The sequence below is a fragment of the Oncorhynchus clarkii genome, chromosome 8 (assembly GCF_045791955.1).
Source record: "Oncorhynchus clarkii lewisi isolate Uvic-CL-2024 chromosome 8, UVic_Ocla_1.0, whole genome shotgun sequence".
Lineage (NCBI taxonomy): Eukaryota > Metazoa > Chordata > Actinopteri > Salmoniformes > Salmonidae > Oncorhynchus > Oncorhynchus clarkii.
The window spans coordinates 29,812,446-29,828,264 of NC_092154.1; the positions used below are offsets into that span (position 1 = coordinate 29,812,446).

Below are 15,819 nucleotides of genomic sequence, written 5' to 3' on the forward strand. Positions count from 1 at the left end.
CCCTATTGAGCAGTGAATGGGCTATCAACCAGATTCCTTTTTCTTCATATTCCCCAAGATGTCTACAGCATTTTGACGTAGTTTCACGCATTTATGTTGAAGAATGAGCGTAAGCGACTATATTGCGTAAGTGGTCACCTGATGGCTCTCAGAGTGATTCTTGCGTAAAATACAGAGGTAGCCATTTTTCCTCTCGGTCCTACTGAAAAGCCAATAGTCCCGGTGGATATATTATCCAATAGATATTTGAAAAACACCTTGAGGAATGATTATAAACAAAGTTTGCCATGTTTCTGTCGATATTATGGAGCTAATTTGGAATATTTTTCTACATTTTCGTGACCGCAATTTCTGGTCGATTTCTCAGCCAAACGTGAAGAACAAAAGGAGCTATTTCGCCTACAAAAATAATATTTTTGGAAAAAAGGAACATTTGCTATGTAACTGGGAGTCTCGTGAGTGAAAACATCCGAAGCTCATCAAAGGTAAACAATTTAATTTGATTGCTTTTCTGATTTTCGTGACCAGGTTGCCTGCTGCTAGCTAGGCAAAATGCTATGCTAGGCTATCGATAAACTTACACAAATGCTTGTCTTGCTTTGTCTGTAAAGCATATTTTCAAAATCTGAGATGACAGGGTGATTAACAAAAGTCTAAGCTGTGTTTCAATATATTTCACTTATGATTTCATGAATCCGAATATTTTCTAGTAATATTTATGTCAGTTGCGTTATGCTAATTAGTGTCAGATGATGATTACGCTCCCGGATCCGGGATGGGTAGTTACAACAGGATTTATTAAGGCTAATCTGAAGATGGTGCTGGCTAAAGCTAAAACTGCCGAGTGTAGAGAGTATAGAGATATTGTTATCCACGTCGGCACCAACGATGTTAGGATGAAACAGTCAGAGTTCACCAAGCACAACATAGCTTCAGCGTGTAAATCAGCTAGAAAGATGTGTCGGCATTGAGTAATTGTCTCTGGGTCCCCTCCCAGTTAGGGGGAGTGATGAGCTCTATAGCAGAGTCTCACAACTCAATCGCTGGTTGAAAACTGTTTTCTGCCCCTCCCAAAAGATAGAATTTGTAGATAATTGGCCCTCTTTCTGGGACTGACCCACAAACAGGACCAAGCCTGGCCTGCTGAGGACTGACGGACTCCATCCTAGCTGGAGGAGTGCTCTCATCTTATCTACCAACATAGACAGGGCTCTAACTCCTCTAGCTCCACAATGAAATAGGGTGCAGGCCAGGCAGCAGGCTGTTAGCCAGCCTGCCAGCTTAGTGGAGTCTGCCACTAGCACAGTCAGTGTAGTCAGCTCAGCTATCCCCATTGAGACTGTGTCTGTGCCTCGACCTGGGTTGGGCAAAATCAAATATGGAGGTGTTCGCCTCAGCAATCTCACTAGGATAAAGACCTCCTCCATTCCTGTCGTTATTGAAAGAGATCGTGATACCTCACATCTCAAAATAGGACTACTTAATGTTAGATCCCTTACTTCAAAGGCAATTATAGTCAATGAACTAATCACTGATCATAATCTTGATGTGATTGGCCTGACTGAAACATGGCTTAAGCCTGATGAATTTACTGTGTTAAATGAGGCCTCACCTCCTGGTTACACTAGTGACCATATAGCAAATTTCAATTTACCAACAACAAAAAAATGACGTTTTCGTCTTTTGAACTTCTAGTCATGAAATCTATGCAGCCTACTCAATCACTTTTTATAGCTACTGTTTACAGGCCTCCTGGGCCATATACAGCGTTCCTCATTGAGCTCCCTGAATTCCTATCGGACCTTGTAGTCATAGCAGATAATATTCAACTTTTTGGTGACTTTAATATTCACATGGAAAAGTCCACAGACCCACTTCAAAAGGCTTTCGGAGCCATCATCGACTCAGTGGGTTTTGTCCCATGGAAGAGATGTTGTGGATCTTAATGTTTTTCCCCATAATCCTGCACTATCGGACCACCATTTTATTACGTTTGCAATTGCAACAAAAAATCTGCTCAGACCCCAACCAAGGAGCATCGTGCTATAAATTCACAGACAACACAAAGATTCCTTGATGCCCTTACAGACTCCCTCTGCCTACCCAAGGACGTCAGAGGACAAAAATCAGTTAACCGAGGAACTCAATTTAACCTTGCGCAATACCCTAGATGCAGTTGCACCCCTAAAAACTAAAAACATTTCTCATAAGAAACTAGCTCCCTGGTATACAGAAAATACCCGAGCTCTGAAGCAAGCTTCCAGAAAATTGGAACGGAAATGGTGCCACACCAAATTGGATGTCTTCCGACTAGCTTGGAAAGACAGTACTGTGCAGTATCGAAGAGCCCTTACTGCTGCTCGATCATCCTATTTTTCCAACTTAATTGAGGAAAATAAGAACAATCCAAAATGTATTTTTGATACTGTCACTAAGCTCACTAAAAAGCAGCTTTCCTCAAGTGAGGATGGCTTTCACTTCAGCAGTAATAAATTCATGAACTTCTTTGAGGAAAAGATCATGATTATTAGAAAGCAAATTACGGCCTCCTCTTTAAATCTGCGTATTCCTTCAAAGCTCAGTTGTCCTGAGTCTGCACAACTCTGCCAGGACCTAGGATCAAGAGAGACACTCAAGTGTTTTAGTACTATATCTCTTGACACAATGATGAAAGTAATCATGGCCTCTAAACCTTCAAGCTGCATACTGGACCCTATTCCAACTAAACTACTGAAAGAGCTGTTTCCTGTGCCTGGCCCTCCTATGTTGAACATTATAAACGGCTCTCTATCCACCAGATGTGTACCAAACTCACTAAAAGTGACAGTAATAAAGCTCTCTTGAAAAAGCCAAATCTTGACCCAGAAAATATAAAAAACTATCGGCCTATATCGAATCTTCCATTCCTCTCAACATTTTTAGAAAAGGCTGTTGCGCAGCAACTCACTGCCTTCCTGAAGACAAACAATGCATACGAAATGCTTAAGTCTGGTTTTAGACCCCATCATAGCACTGAGATTGCACTTGTGAAGGTGGTAGATGCATTTTTAATGGCATCAGACCGAGGCTCTGCATCTGTCCTCAGTGCTGCTTTTGATACCATCGATCACCACATTCTTTAGGAGAGATTGGAAACCCAAATTGGCCTACACGTACAAGTTCTGGCCTGGTTTAGATCTTATCTGTCGGAAAGATATCAGTTTGTCTCTGTGAATGGTTTGTCCTCTGACAAATCAACTGTAAATGTCGGTGTTCCTCAAGGTTCCGTTTTAGGACCACTATTGTTTTCACTATATATTTTACCTCTTGGGGATGTCATTCGAAAACATAATGTTAACTTTCAATGCTATGCAGATGACACACAGCTGTACATTTCAATGAAACATGGTAAAGCCCCAAAATTGCCCTCGCTAGAAGCCTGTGTTTCAGGCAGAAGGAAGTGGATGGCTGCAAACGTTCTACTTTTAAACTCGGACAAAACAGAGATGCTTGTTCTAGGTCCCAAGAAACAAAGAGATCTTCTGTTGAATCTGACAATTAATCTTAATGGTTGTACAGTCGTCTCAAATAAAACTGTGAAGGACCTCGGCGTTACTCTGGACCCTGATCTCTCTTTTGACAAACATATCAAGACTTTTTTCCATCTACGTAACATTGCAAAAATCAGAAACTTTCTGTCCAAAAATGATGCAGAAAAATGTATCCATGCTTTTGTTACTTCTAGGTTAGACTACTGCAATGCTCTACTTTCCGGCTACCCGGATAAAGCACTAAATAAACTTCAGTTAGTGCTAAATACGGCTGCTAGAATCCTGACTAAAAAATGTGATCATATTACTCCAGTGCTAGCCTCCCGACACTGGCTTCCTGTCAAGGCAAGGGCTGATTTCAATGTTTTACTGTTAACCTACAAAGCATTACATGGGCTTGCTCCTACCTATCTCTCTGATTTATACCGTATGCTACGGTCACAAGACGCAGGCCTCCTAATTGTCCCTAGTATTTCTAAGCAAACAGCTGGAGGCAGGGCTTTCTCCTATAGAGCTCAATTTTTATGGAATGGTCTGCCTACCCATGTGAGAGACGCAAACTAGGTCTCAACCTTTAAGTCTTTACTGAAGACTCATCTCTTCAGTGGGTCATATGATTGAGTGTAGTCTGGCCAAAGAGTGTGAAGGTGAATGGAAAGGCTCTGGAGCAACGAACTGCCCTTGCTGTCTCTGCCTGGCCGGTTCCCCTCTTTCCACTGGGATTCTCTGCCTCTAACTCTATTACAGGGGCTGAGTCACTGGCTTACTGGTGCTCTTTCATGCCGTCCCTAGGAGCGGTGCGTCACTTGAGTGGGTTGAGTCACTGATGTGATCTTACTGTCTGGGTCGGCGCCCCCCCTTGGGTTGTGATCTTTGTGGGCTCTACTCGGCCTTGTCTCAGGATGGTAAGTTGGTGGTTGAAGATATCCCTCTAGTGGTGTGGGGGCTCCCTCTAGCGGGTGGGGTTATATCCTTCCTGTTTGGCCCTGTCCGGGGGTATCATCGGATGGGGCCACAGTGTCTCCTGACCCCTCCTGTCTCTGCCTCCAGTATTTATGCTGCAGTAGTTTATGTGTCGGGGGGCTAGGGTCAGTTTGTTATATTTGGAGTACTTCTCCTGCTCTCTAATTCTCTCTTTCTCTCTTTCTTTCTCTCGGAGGACATGAGCCCTAGGACTATGCCTCAGGTCTACCTGGCATGATGACTCCTTGCTGTCCCCAGTCCACCTGGCCGTGCTGCTGCTCCAGTTTCAACTGTTCTGTCTGCGGCTATGGAATCCTGACCTGTTCACCGGACGTGCTACCTGTCCAAGACCTATTATTTGACCATGCTGGTCATTTATAAACATTTGAACATCTTGGCCATGTTCTGTTATAATCTCCACCCGGCACAGCCAGAAGAGGACTGGCCACCCCTCATAGCCTGGTTCCTCTCTAGGTTTCTTCCTAGGTTTTGGTATTTCTAGGGAGTTTTTCCTAGCCAACGTGCTTCAACACCTGCATTGCTTGCTGTTTGGGGTTTTTGGCTGGGTTTCTGTACAGCACTTTGAGATATCAGCTGATGTACGAAGGGCTATGTAAATAAATTTGAATTGATTTGATTTGTGGGGACAAAACGAATTTATGCACGATGGCGCACGCGCGCAGCCGGTTTGTATTCCGTTTAAGTGCAAACTACTGGGGCAAATTCAGAGAAGTGTGCAAGTATTTGTGTGCAAGTATTCCATTTGCTGCGGAAATCTTACAAAATCATATAATGCATGGAAAACCTAGAGAATATCAGTAGCTACTGTATGTGTTGTATTTGGGGAAACTAATACCCCTAAATGTCTTACAGCCTTATTATGGGGTCGGATTTGAGAATGTTGTCAGCAAAACAAAATCAATGTTGATTTTAGAAAGCATATGTCGATCCTGATGGAGCAGCTGTAGAGTTTCAAATTCCTGTGCGTAAGAACTGGCAAGCAGAGCCTCTACAGTACATTCTGAGGCATCTAAGGAAATGTGCCACATACTGTAGACTGTCAGACCCTAATAATCACTAACCAGGCCTACTACCAGCGTATAATAATATATTGTATTAGGTAATAAATTAAGGTAATAATTAATGTTCCCACCTTTGTTCGTCCCAGCCAGTTTGTTCATGAGGTATGACTTGCCGGTGCGGTACAGGCCGACCACTGCCACCACTACCACATGCTGCTCAATCTGGCTCAGGGTTTCCAGTGCGCTGCGGACCACACACAGTTTCCCGTCACTGTCGTTCTCAATTAGACACACTGGCCCCTTCATGGACACTGTTTGGCCTGCCATTACTTTGTCCTATAGAAACACACTGGCAAAGACACAAACAAATAACAATATAAACACAACAAATAAACGCTCTTTATTTTGTTTGGGGATCAGACAAATACAAAATTCTCCCAGTGCAGTAATACAGGATGTGTGATTTATTATGCTGGTATGCCTTATCATACTGGTACAGTGCCTTCTGAAAGTATTCACACCCCTTGACTTTTTCCAAAACCACATTTTGTTGTGTTACTGCCTGAATTTACATTTGATTAAATTGAGATTGAATAACACCCCATAGGAATCAACAATACCCCATAATGTCAAAGTGGAATGATGTTTATTTTTTTCTTAACTAAAAATAAAAAGTTGAAGTCAATAAGTATTTAACCCCTTTGGTATGGCAAGCCTAAATAAGTTAAGGGGTAAAACCTTGCTTAACATGTCACATAGTAAGTTGCATGGACACCCCTCTGTGTTCAATAATAGTGTTTAACATGATTTTTGACTATGACTATGATTAATTACTATGTACCCCACACATACAATTATCTGTAAGATCCCTCAGTCAAGCAGTGAATTTCAAATACAGCTTCAACCACAAATACCAGGGAGGTTTTCCAATGCCTTGCAAAGAAGGAAACATATTGATAGATTCGTTTTTAAAAAAGCAGATATTGAATATCCCTTTGAGAATGGTGATGTTATTCATTACATTTTGGCCTGTACGGAATAAAAAATATTCCAAAACATGCATACTCTTTGCAACAAGGCACTAAAGTAATACTACAGGAAATGTGGCAAAGCAAATAACTTTTTGTCCTGAATACAAAATGTTATGTTGGGGCAAATCCAATACAACACATTACTGAGTACCACTCTCCATTATTTTAAGCATTGTGGAGGTTGCATCATGTTATGGGTATGCTTGTAATGGTTAAGGACTGGGGAATTTTTTCAGGATAAAAAATACATGGAATGGAGCTAAGCACAGGCAAAATCCTAGAGGGAAACCTGGTTCTGTGTGCCTTGCACCAGACACTGGGAGATGAATTCACCTTTCAGCAGGATAATAACCTAAAAAACAAGGCCAAATCTACACTGGAGTTGCTTACCAAGAAGATAGTCAATGTTCCTGAGTGGCCAAGTTACAGGTCTGACTTAAATCTGCATGAAAATCTATGGCAAGACCTGAAAATGGTGGTCTTTTTTTAAAGATGATTTATTTAATCTTTATTTAACTAGGCAAGTCAGTTAAGAAAAGCTCTTAGAAACCTACCCAGAAGAACTCACAGCTGTAATGACTGCCAAATGTGATTCTAACATATATTGATTGACTCGGGTTGAATACTTCTCTTATAAAGATACTATATTAGCATTTTGCTTTAAAAACATGTTTTTCTCATATTGACATTACAGAGTATTTTGTGTAGATCGTTGACCAAAAACTACAATTAAATGCAATTTTAATCCCACTTTGTAACACAACAAAATGTGGAAAAAGTCAAGGTGTGTGAATACTTTCTGAAGGCCCCAATTCTGAGTTGAAGTATTTGGAACTTGCAATATTATAATATGCCTCCCCATTTATTTGAAATATGATGGTTATTTTTGATAACTCTGGACATATTTATGCTCACACAAAATGTCCTCCTGAAGTTAGACCCGGAGCAGAGATGAAGAAATTACAATGTTGCAATAATAAATAAAATCACTGCAAAGTACATATTGTCACTGATGCATTGTACATGACCTAACATGAGGTCATATCTAGGATCTAATATTTTTCAAATAAATAATTACAAATAAATGAAGTGAAGAAGATCTTACCTGTAGACCAGAGCTTAGCTTCAGCTGTGCAGTATGCTTGTTGTTCAGAGTTCTAATGAGCTGTTGGCTACAATACAAAGCTTGAAATATTGAAACTGAAACTCTCACATTTCCAAGAAAGCACATGGGTTGGTTTCCTGGCCCACAGTAATGGACTGACATCTGTTCAGGAACCCCCCCCCTTAAAATATGTTCCAGAAGAAGATGCATCTTGTTATTGCATTGTGGTTGCTACAGTTTCTCTTTCAGTTTTACAATATAAAGTCCAACCAGGTAGCAGAGCACATCATAAAATATCAGATGTTTTCATTTAAGCACTGATTTGCAGTGTTTATCTCTACCTGTGGAACAAACCTTAACTTATACTGTGCAAGTAGCTTTCTGTTCATGTGAAGGAGAAGCCTTTACTGTAATTTGGTTGAATGAATTGTATTTTGTGTTTGTGAAAAAGAATCCAGGTACTGTACTGAACAACGTTGTGATTATGGTGGCCCAGAGGGTGATTGTGTACAGTGTGCTGCACAAGTTTTGCGATTTCAAATGGCCCCACTTATATTGATCAGGCCACCCCACATAAAAAGTACTACAGTTTACTACAGAATATTACAGTACTTACTATAGAATTCTTTAGTGAACTGTAGTATACTGTAAAACACAATACTATACACTTTAGTATCCCTTGATCGTGTGTAGTACTTACTATAGAATTGCGGAGTATACTGTAGAATACTATACCACACACTGTAGTATCCTTCGATCATGTGTAGTACTTACTGTATAATTCTGTAGTAAAATGTAGCATACGATACTACACACTGTAGTATCCTTTAAACATGTGTACTACTTACTATAGAATTTTGCAGTATACTGTAGTAAACTGTAGTATACTGTAGAATATTATACTACACAATGTATAATCCCTTGATCATGTGTAGTACTTACAATATCATTTTGCAATATACTGTAGAATACTACACCCTGTAGTATCCCTCTATCATGTGTAGTACTCACTGTAGAAAACTGTAGCATACAATACTACACACTGTAGTATTCCTCAATCATGTGTATTACCTACTAGTGATTGAAGTTATTGAACATCCACTCGTCCCCCGCAATATAATTCTACTATGTTGCAAACTGGCTCTGCCTGCAACAAAATTGCAGACTCAATCTGGAAAAGTTAGATTTGTTTTGGTTTGTTGCATTGAAAAAGGCTGATATAATGTTGATTCGATAACAGAAAAAACGTTGATCTACACTACCAGTCAAAAGTTTTAGAACACCTACTCATTCAATGGTTTTTCTTTATTTTTTACTATTTTCTACATCAAAACTATGAAATAACACATACGGAATCATGTAGTAACCAAAAAAATTGAAGTTACCTATACATTTCAATCGCGATATAACGTGGATCTTCCGGGCTACAGATTGAATCTAGCCCATGGTCTGCGAATTCTGTTGGAATAAACTGAAACTGAAAATATAATTTACTAGTTATTATATATCTCAATGGACTAGATTCCATTGTCATTGTAGCCTTTAATGGACTGATAAAGCAGGCTACTATTTTATTCTGCTATGATATTCAACAATGTTACAGACAGGCCAACCAACGTCAGACAGTAAAAACAAGGACATATAAGTAGCCTACACTATATAGATACAGGATATACAAATAAAGTGTATCATTTTGATTACACTTCATGGTACATCTAGTGGTCTGTAAAGTGCTAGTACATGAGGGAAAGAGAGTGCAGAGATATATGGGGCATGGGTTATGAAAAGTTCTGGGTTTGCACTGCTATGTTTTTTAGGTGTCTTGTCCTGATTGTTAGTGCTCTGTAAACACCTTCAGGAGAATACAAGTGCCCTTTGTCTGAAGGGAGCTTGTTAAGAATGTGTGAGGATATGCATTTGACAGGATCAGACAAGATGAAAGTGACAAAAATGTAAATTTAACGAGTGGCTTGTACCACTGTGTCACATGTTCCATTAAACACATGAGCCATCCAATCCAGGTCATGTTCAGTAGTCTGGTAAAGTAGCACCACCCATAAAGTCACCTACAAAATAAAATAAATTGGTTAAATCCAAACATATTCACAAAATAAAGTGAGAGTAGTGACTGTTTGCTGAAGGTGGCCTTGGTTCAATAGTGTTTATTACACCCATGCACTAACTGCATAATCTGGGGAAAGGTTGTGATGAATGAATAGGGTCCAGCAGAGCAGTATCAGGCCATGGCCCTATTGTTGATTTATGGGCACCATAAAGAGGCATTTGAATGAAGTAGGCCTCTAGTCTTAGCCAGAGAGTGGTGAGAGAGAGAATAGGAAGAAGAGAGATGGGGTAGGTAAAAAGCAAAGGGAAAAAAAGGAGGGACAGACAGACAGATTTAATGTATGTGCTCTCTGACACCTGGAGTTGCATGGGAAACGGTCCAGGAACAAAGGACAATGCCAAAGGACCAGTCAGCTCATCCCCCTCTGATGGGCTAAAATGTATCTCTGCTATAGTATCCAGAGGACTATAGAATGAGTGATAGAATAGTACTTACTATATTATCCATGTCTGGTATCTATCTGAAACTAGTTCACTGAGGATAACTCTGATGCTATCTAAATGGATGTATGACCTGCCACTCTGACATTGCTCATACATGTATTTATATATTCTTAATACCATTCCTCTACTTAGCTTTGTGTGTATTGGGTATATGTTGTGAAATTGGTAGATATTACTTGTTAGATATTACTGAAATGTCGGAGCTAGAAACACAAGCATTTCGCTACACCCGCAATAACATCTGCTAAACACGTGTATGTGACCAATACAATTTGATTTGATCTCTGTGGTTACTTGTGTCTGTACAGGGTGAAGTCTGAATTACTATATGCAAAAAGGTTTTATGGTCCTCTCAGGAATTGTCTTATTTACTTCGGTCTCATTCCCCACACAAGCATTTCAATCACAGGAGGTTGGTGGCACCTTAATTGGGGAGAATGGGCTCGTAGTGATGACTGGAGAGGAATTGGTGGAATGGTATCAAATACATCAAACACATGGTTTCCATGTGAGATCTACAGCTGAGGTGGGAGACTCTGTCCATAGGACAACAATCATAGGACAACAATCAGTCGTATATTGCACAAATCTGGCCTTTATGGAAGAGTGGCAAGAAGAAAGCCATTTCTTAAAGATATCCATAAAAAGTGTTGTTTAAAGTTTGCCACAAGCTACCTGGGAGACACACCAAACATGTGGAAGAAGGTGCTCTGGTCAGATGAAACCAAAATTGAACTTTTTGGCAACAATGCAAAATGTTATGTTTGGCGTCAAAGCAACACAGCTGAACACACCATCCCCACTGTCAAACATGGTGGTGGCAGCATCATGGTTTGGGCCTGCTTTTCTTCAGCAGGGACAGGGAAGATGGTTAAAATTGATGGGAAGATGGATGGAGCCAAATACAGGACCATTCTGGAAGAAAACCTGATGGAGTCTGCAAAAGACCTGAGAATGGGACGGAGATTTGTCTTCCAACAAGACAATGATCCAAAACATAAAGCAAAATCTACAATGGAATGGTTCAAAAATAAACATATCCAAGTGTTAGAATGGCCAAGTCAAAGTCCAGACCTGAATCCAATCGAGAATCTGTGGAAAGAACTGAAAACTGCTGTTCACAAATGCTCTCCATCCAACCTCACTGAGCTCGAGCTGTTTTGCAAGGAGGAATGGGAAAAAAAATTCAGTCTCTCGATGTGCAAAACTGATAGAGACATACCCCAAGCGACTTACAGCTGTAATCGCAGCAAAAGGTGGCGCTACAAAGTATTAACTTAAGGGGGCTAATTTTGCACGCCCAATTTTTCAGTTTTTGATTTAAAAAAAAAGGTTGAAATATCCAATAAATGTCGTTCCACTTCATGATTGTGTCCCATTTGTTGTTGATTCTTCACCAAAAAATACAGTTTTATATCTTTATGTTTGAAGCCTGAAATGTGGCAAAAGGTCGCAAAGTTCAAGGGGGCCGAATACTTTCGCAAGGCACTGTATAATATCATATATACTGTATATACACATGTCAAATATTACTGCCCACTACACAGACTCTAAACTCATTATGAGTTTAAATCTTATGTATTTCCTTGGTAAAAATGTTTTAATAAAAAGTTGGGTCACTATCTGTATTTAGGCATTCTGTCCCACTGAATCTTAGGTAATTTGATTAGTCAAGAGCACACTCTGTTTTGATTATGGAACCATTTGGCGTTCAGTTTAATAACCTCTTGCATCATTGGCCTTTTTAGTACTCTTATGCTCTAGCGCACAGATTCATGCCCACCAGCCCATGGTTCAATGAGACTAAAGCTGCATCTCCTCTTTTGTGGACTCTGAAACAGATATCTCTTATTTACCTGGATGAGTTGCTAGGTGATAGGTCCCTGAAACGGAATTATCTTTGCCATGACAGTGTTTGACAAAGTTTGATCCATTTTGTCAACTTGTGACCTGATTGGAAGGGGGGGGGGGGGGGGGGGGGCTGGGGTTGGTGGAGGGGTTAGGGGCAGATTGAAAGGGATTATTTTCCATTTCATAACCCATGAATGGGACTCAAACAATATATGGATAACATGAGTTGGACAGGTAAATATTTGCGCTCCATCTCCATCATTCACAGAATAGGAGTAAATATTACAGTGCATATTATTATGACTATTTACAACGTTTGTGTTCCATCAGATGAGCAGGTGCTTTTTGTAAGCCTATGCTACTTACCATCACATTGTTACTGAAGGCCTTTGTTTAGACAATGACTAGTTGTCATGTAAAAAAGCAAATGAATAGAAAGACATATAAATGGTAATAAATGATGTCATCTGATGCACCGCTACACTTTTTAAAGTCACAATGTTTCACAGCTAAGATTTAATTTAACAGACACAGCTAATGGATAAGACTTACTTGGCCCAGATAGTCTCCTCCCTACGTTGATATGAAAAATACTTAATTGAATTACCCTGAGCTTGGGAAAAATAGAGTTACAGTCATATTAGGATGAATAGTGGCTGGAGCGTCAATAGATAATGTTATGAAATGAATATATGACTATAAGTAGAGATCAAGTAAAATACATTCATAATGAGACGTGGGGCTTCACTGAAGTTCAGCTTTACAGTGTGATTGAAATTTAAAGGTGCAATACGTAGAAATCACTACACTATTTCCTAAATTCAAATAGTTTGAATAATTTCAGTTTATGTGACAAAACAAGTAGTTATTGTGTAGAGAATCATTGTACCATCTTGTACTCCTGTGAAATATATTTTTCATAAGCAAAAATGTAGAATTTTCAGCTGTTTGAAGCTGGTGTTTCTCAGATAGCACAGAATCTAGAATGACGTAGCGAAGTCAGCACTTTCCTAATGTGGAGGATGACCTCCCTGCAAAAACAACAGCCCAGTCTAAACAAGTTTCACCGAGTTAGGTTAGGTTTTGAAAAAAATAGGTTTTGAGCGATGTAAGTAAAGTAACGGACCCAGAAGTGTTTTTCGGTTGTAAAGTTGTGTTGAGTTGTTTAAGGTTCCAAATTAATGTTTTTTTTTTAACCCATCTATTGACTAAATGAGAGCATAGGTTTCAAGTATCATGCTAGCTAATCTTGGGTGTTAGCCTGGGAGAAGTTACAGGAGAGACGGGTGGGAGTAAGTAACAAAATGTAAACTGATGACCTGGAATACAATTTTAAAACATTTAAGCACAGGCCATTGTCTCCTCTAGTTCATATTGCTTTTATAATGTTAGCAAAATATCAACAAGTGACTGAATGTTAGAAAATGATATGACATCATAAGAATTATCCCTTAAGCTTTAAATCGACAGGTTAGTGGTACAAAAAAATATATATCTTTATGATTCTGGTGGTCAATTACCTTAGGTCAAGCCATGGAAATGTGATAAGCATGCTGAGTTTGCCGTTTGTAAAGAGAATAAAGATGTTTATTCTATCAAGACACGAGGAGCGTGCATTACAAGGACAGCTGAAGCACACTGATTGGTACGAACAGTCATTGAAAATGGGGGAAACCATCTTCTACTACATTCTCATTAAACTGAGATGAGAAGATGATGGTTAAATCTGCAATTAGTACCTTTTTGGGCGACCAGGCCAAATTCATATAGAAATTTGTGTTATAGATCTGTCATTCTCATTGAACGCAAGTCTAGTGGTAGATGTATTCTACGTGCACTATTTCTGTTTCCTGTTCTTAAGTTTCATTTTTATGTCTTTCGTTTTGTACACCAGCTGAAAATAAAACATTTTTGGTTTGTTTTGTCGCATAAACTGAAATTAGGCAAACTATTTGATTTTTATCAACAGGAAATGGAGGAGCGATTTCTGCATAGTGCATCTTTAATACAGCTATTATGTGATCCAATTTAGTCAGATTAATATTTTAAGGCAAAATATTGTGGTTGTGCAACATTGCAATGTTGACGCATGGTTCATTTTCATAAATTGTTAACCATTAATTAACCAGCATTCATTTTTCAAATCGACACAAACATGAAATTATGGCTGATAGTACATTTGTTGAAAGTAATGAGCATTACAAACCAGAAACGTGGAGATAAGATATTGTGCACTTCTCATCAGCTGTTACTTCCATCCCAAGGCTGTGTTACTCCCACCCTGCCTGCAGGTACAAAAGTAAGGTTGCGGCCTCCTGGGTGGTGCAGTGGTTAAGGGCGCTGTACTGCAGCGCCAGCTGTGCCATCAGAGTCCCTGGGTTCGCGCCCAGGCTCTGTCGTAACCGGACGCGACCGGGAGGTCCGTGGGGCGACGCACAATTGGCCTAGCATCGTCCGGGTTAGGGAGGGATTGGTCGGTAGGGATGTCCTTGTCTCATCGCGCACCAGCGACTCCTGTGGCGGGCCGGGCGCAGTGCGCGCTAACCAAGGTTGCCGGGAGCCTCCGACACATTGGTGCAGCTGGCTTCCGGGTTGGATGCCCGCTGTGTTAAGAAGCAGTACGGCTGGTTGGATTGTGTATCGGATTACGCATGACATTCAGCCTTCGTCTCTCCCGAGCCCGTACGAGAGTTGTAGCAATGAGACAAGATAGTAGCTACTACAACAATTGGATACCACGAAAAAGGGGTATTTTAGCTAACCCTAACCTAAACCCTTTAACCTTACTCCTAAACTTAACCCTAACCCCTAACTCCTAACCCTAATTTGCTAAAGTTAGCCAGCTAGCTAACGTTTGCCACCAAGCAATAATTTCTAACATATCATGCATTTAGCAAATTCATAACATATTGTACGTTTTGCAGTTTCGTAACATATAATGCAAATTGTAATTCGTAATATATCATAGGAAATAGGTGATGGACATCCGCAAATGACTACATACCATACGAAAGTAACATATGGAGTGTCTTGGATCTGCATACAGAATAATGCTAAATGACCAGGTTGGGCTCAGTGGCAGAATTTTTAAGAGTGGAAAGGGGATAATGAAGTGCATTTTATATAGGCCTCCAACATACAGTATACAAGTCCATACATCAATTACAAATATTTTGCACTGTTTCGACCTCTTCACCGTTCCTGCTGCATGACTAAAATCTTTGATGAATTGGGTGCTCAGATTGTGAATCCTGTTACTCTTTCCACCTCTTTCACCAGAAAAGAAGGACAATTTAATGAGAAGCGAGAAATAGACGTACGGACATTCAGCAGTGTTTGCAGGCTCAAATTTCCTATTGCACAGCTCTCCGAGAGCTCAATCAGAGTGCTTTCTTAGAACTAATAAAGGCAGTTTTGCGTCAGAGGTGGACCTGTGTTTGTCCTGTATCAAATGATTGTAAGGTTGTGTTTGCACAAAAACAGGGTTTACAATGAACGCAAGTCATTATTAAATCCACTGAAACACTTACGCTGATGGCAATGACAGTTACGTAGAACCAACCAAGATAAATTGTCCAAAAGGTCAGTTACAAAGAAGACTATTAGGCCTAATATTCATGGCAAATATGAGAAATACATCAACCTTTATTCATTTTACCAAATAAAATGTAGTATTTGTTCTACTAATGTTATAGAAATGACCAGTAAGACACTTTCCATGTGTTGAATTGCCAAACTGTTTATTGCCC

At 39.9% G+C, this 15,819-nt stretch overlaps 1 protein-coding gene across 2 annotated transcripts in view; it reads right to left on the reverse strand.

Annotated features, from left to right (window-relative positions):
• LOC139415628 (guanylate-binding protein 1-like) overlaps positions 1-7,710 on the reverse strand; it is a 33,034-nt gene extending 25,324 nt beyond the window's left edge. Inside the window, exons 1-2 of one of the 2 annotated variants that reach the window (XM_071163741.1) lie at positions 7,652-7,710; positions 5,647-5,864 (exon numbers count right to left, since the gene is read on the reverse strand). In XM_071163741.1, the coding sequence (XP_071019842.1) occupies positions 5,647-5,842 (196 nt within the window). In that variant the 5' untranslated portion in view covers positions 5,843-5,864; positions 7,652-7,710. The remainder of the gene's footprint in view (positions 1-5,646; positions 5,865-7,651) is intronic. The other variant, XM_071163742.1, reaches the window with a different exon arrangement.
• Positions 7,711-15,819: the final 8,109 nt, after the last annotated feature.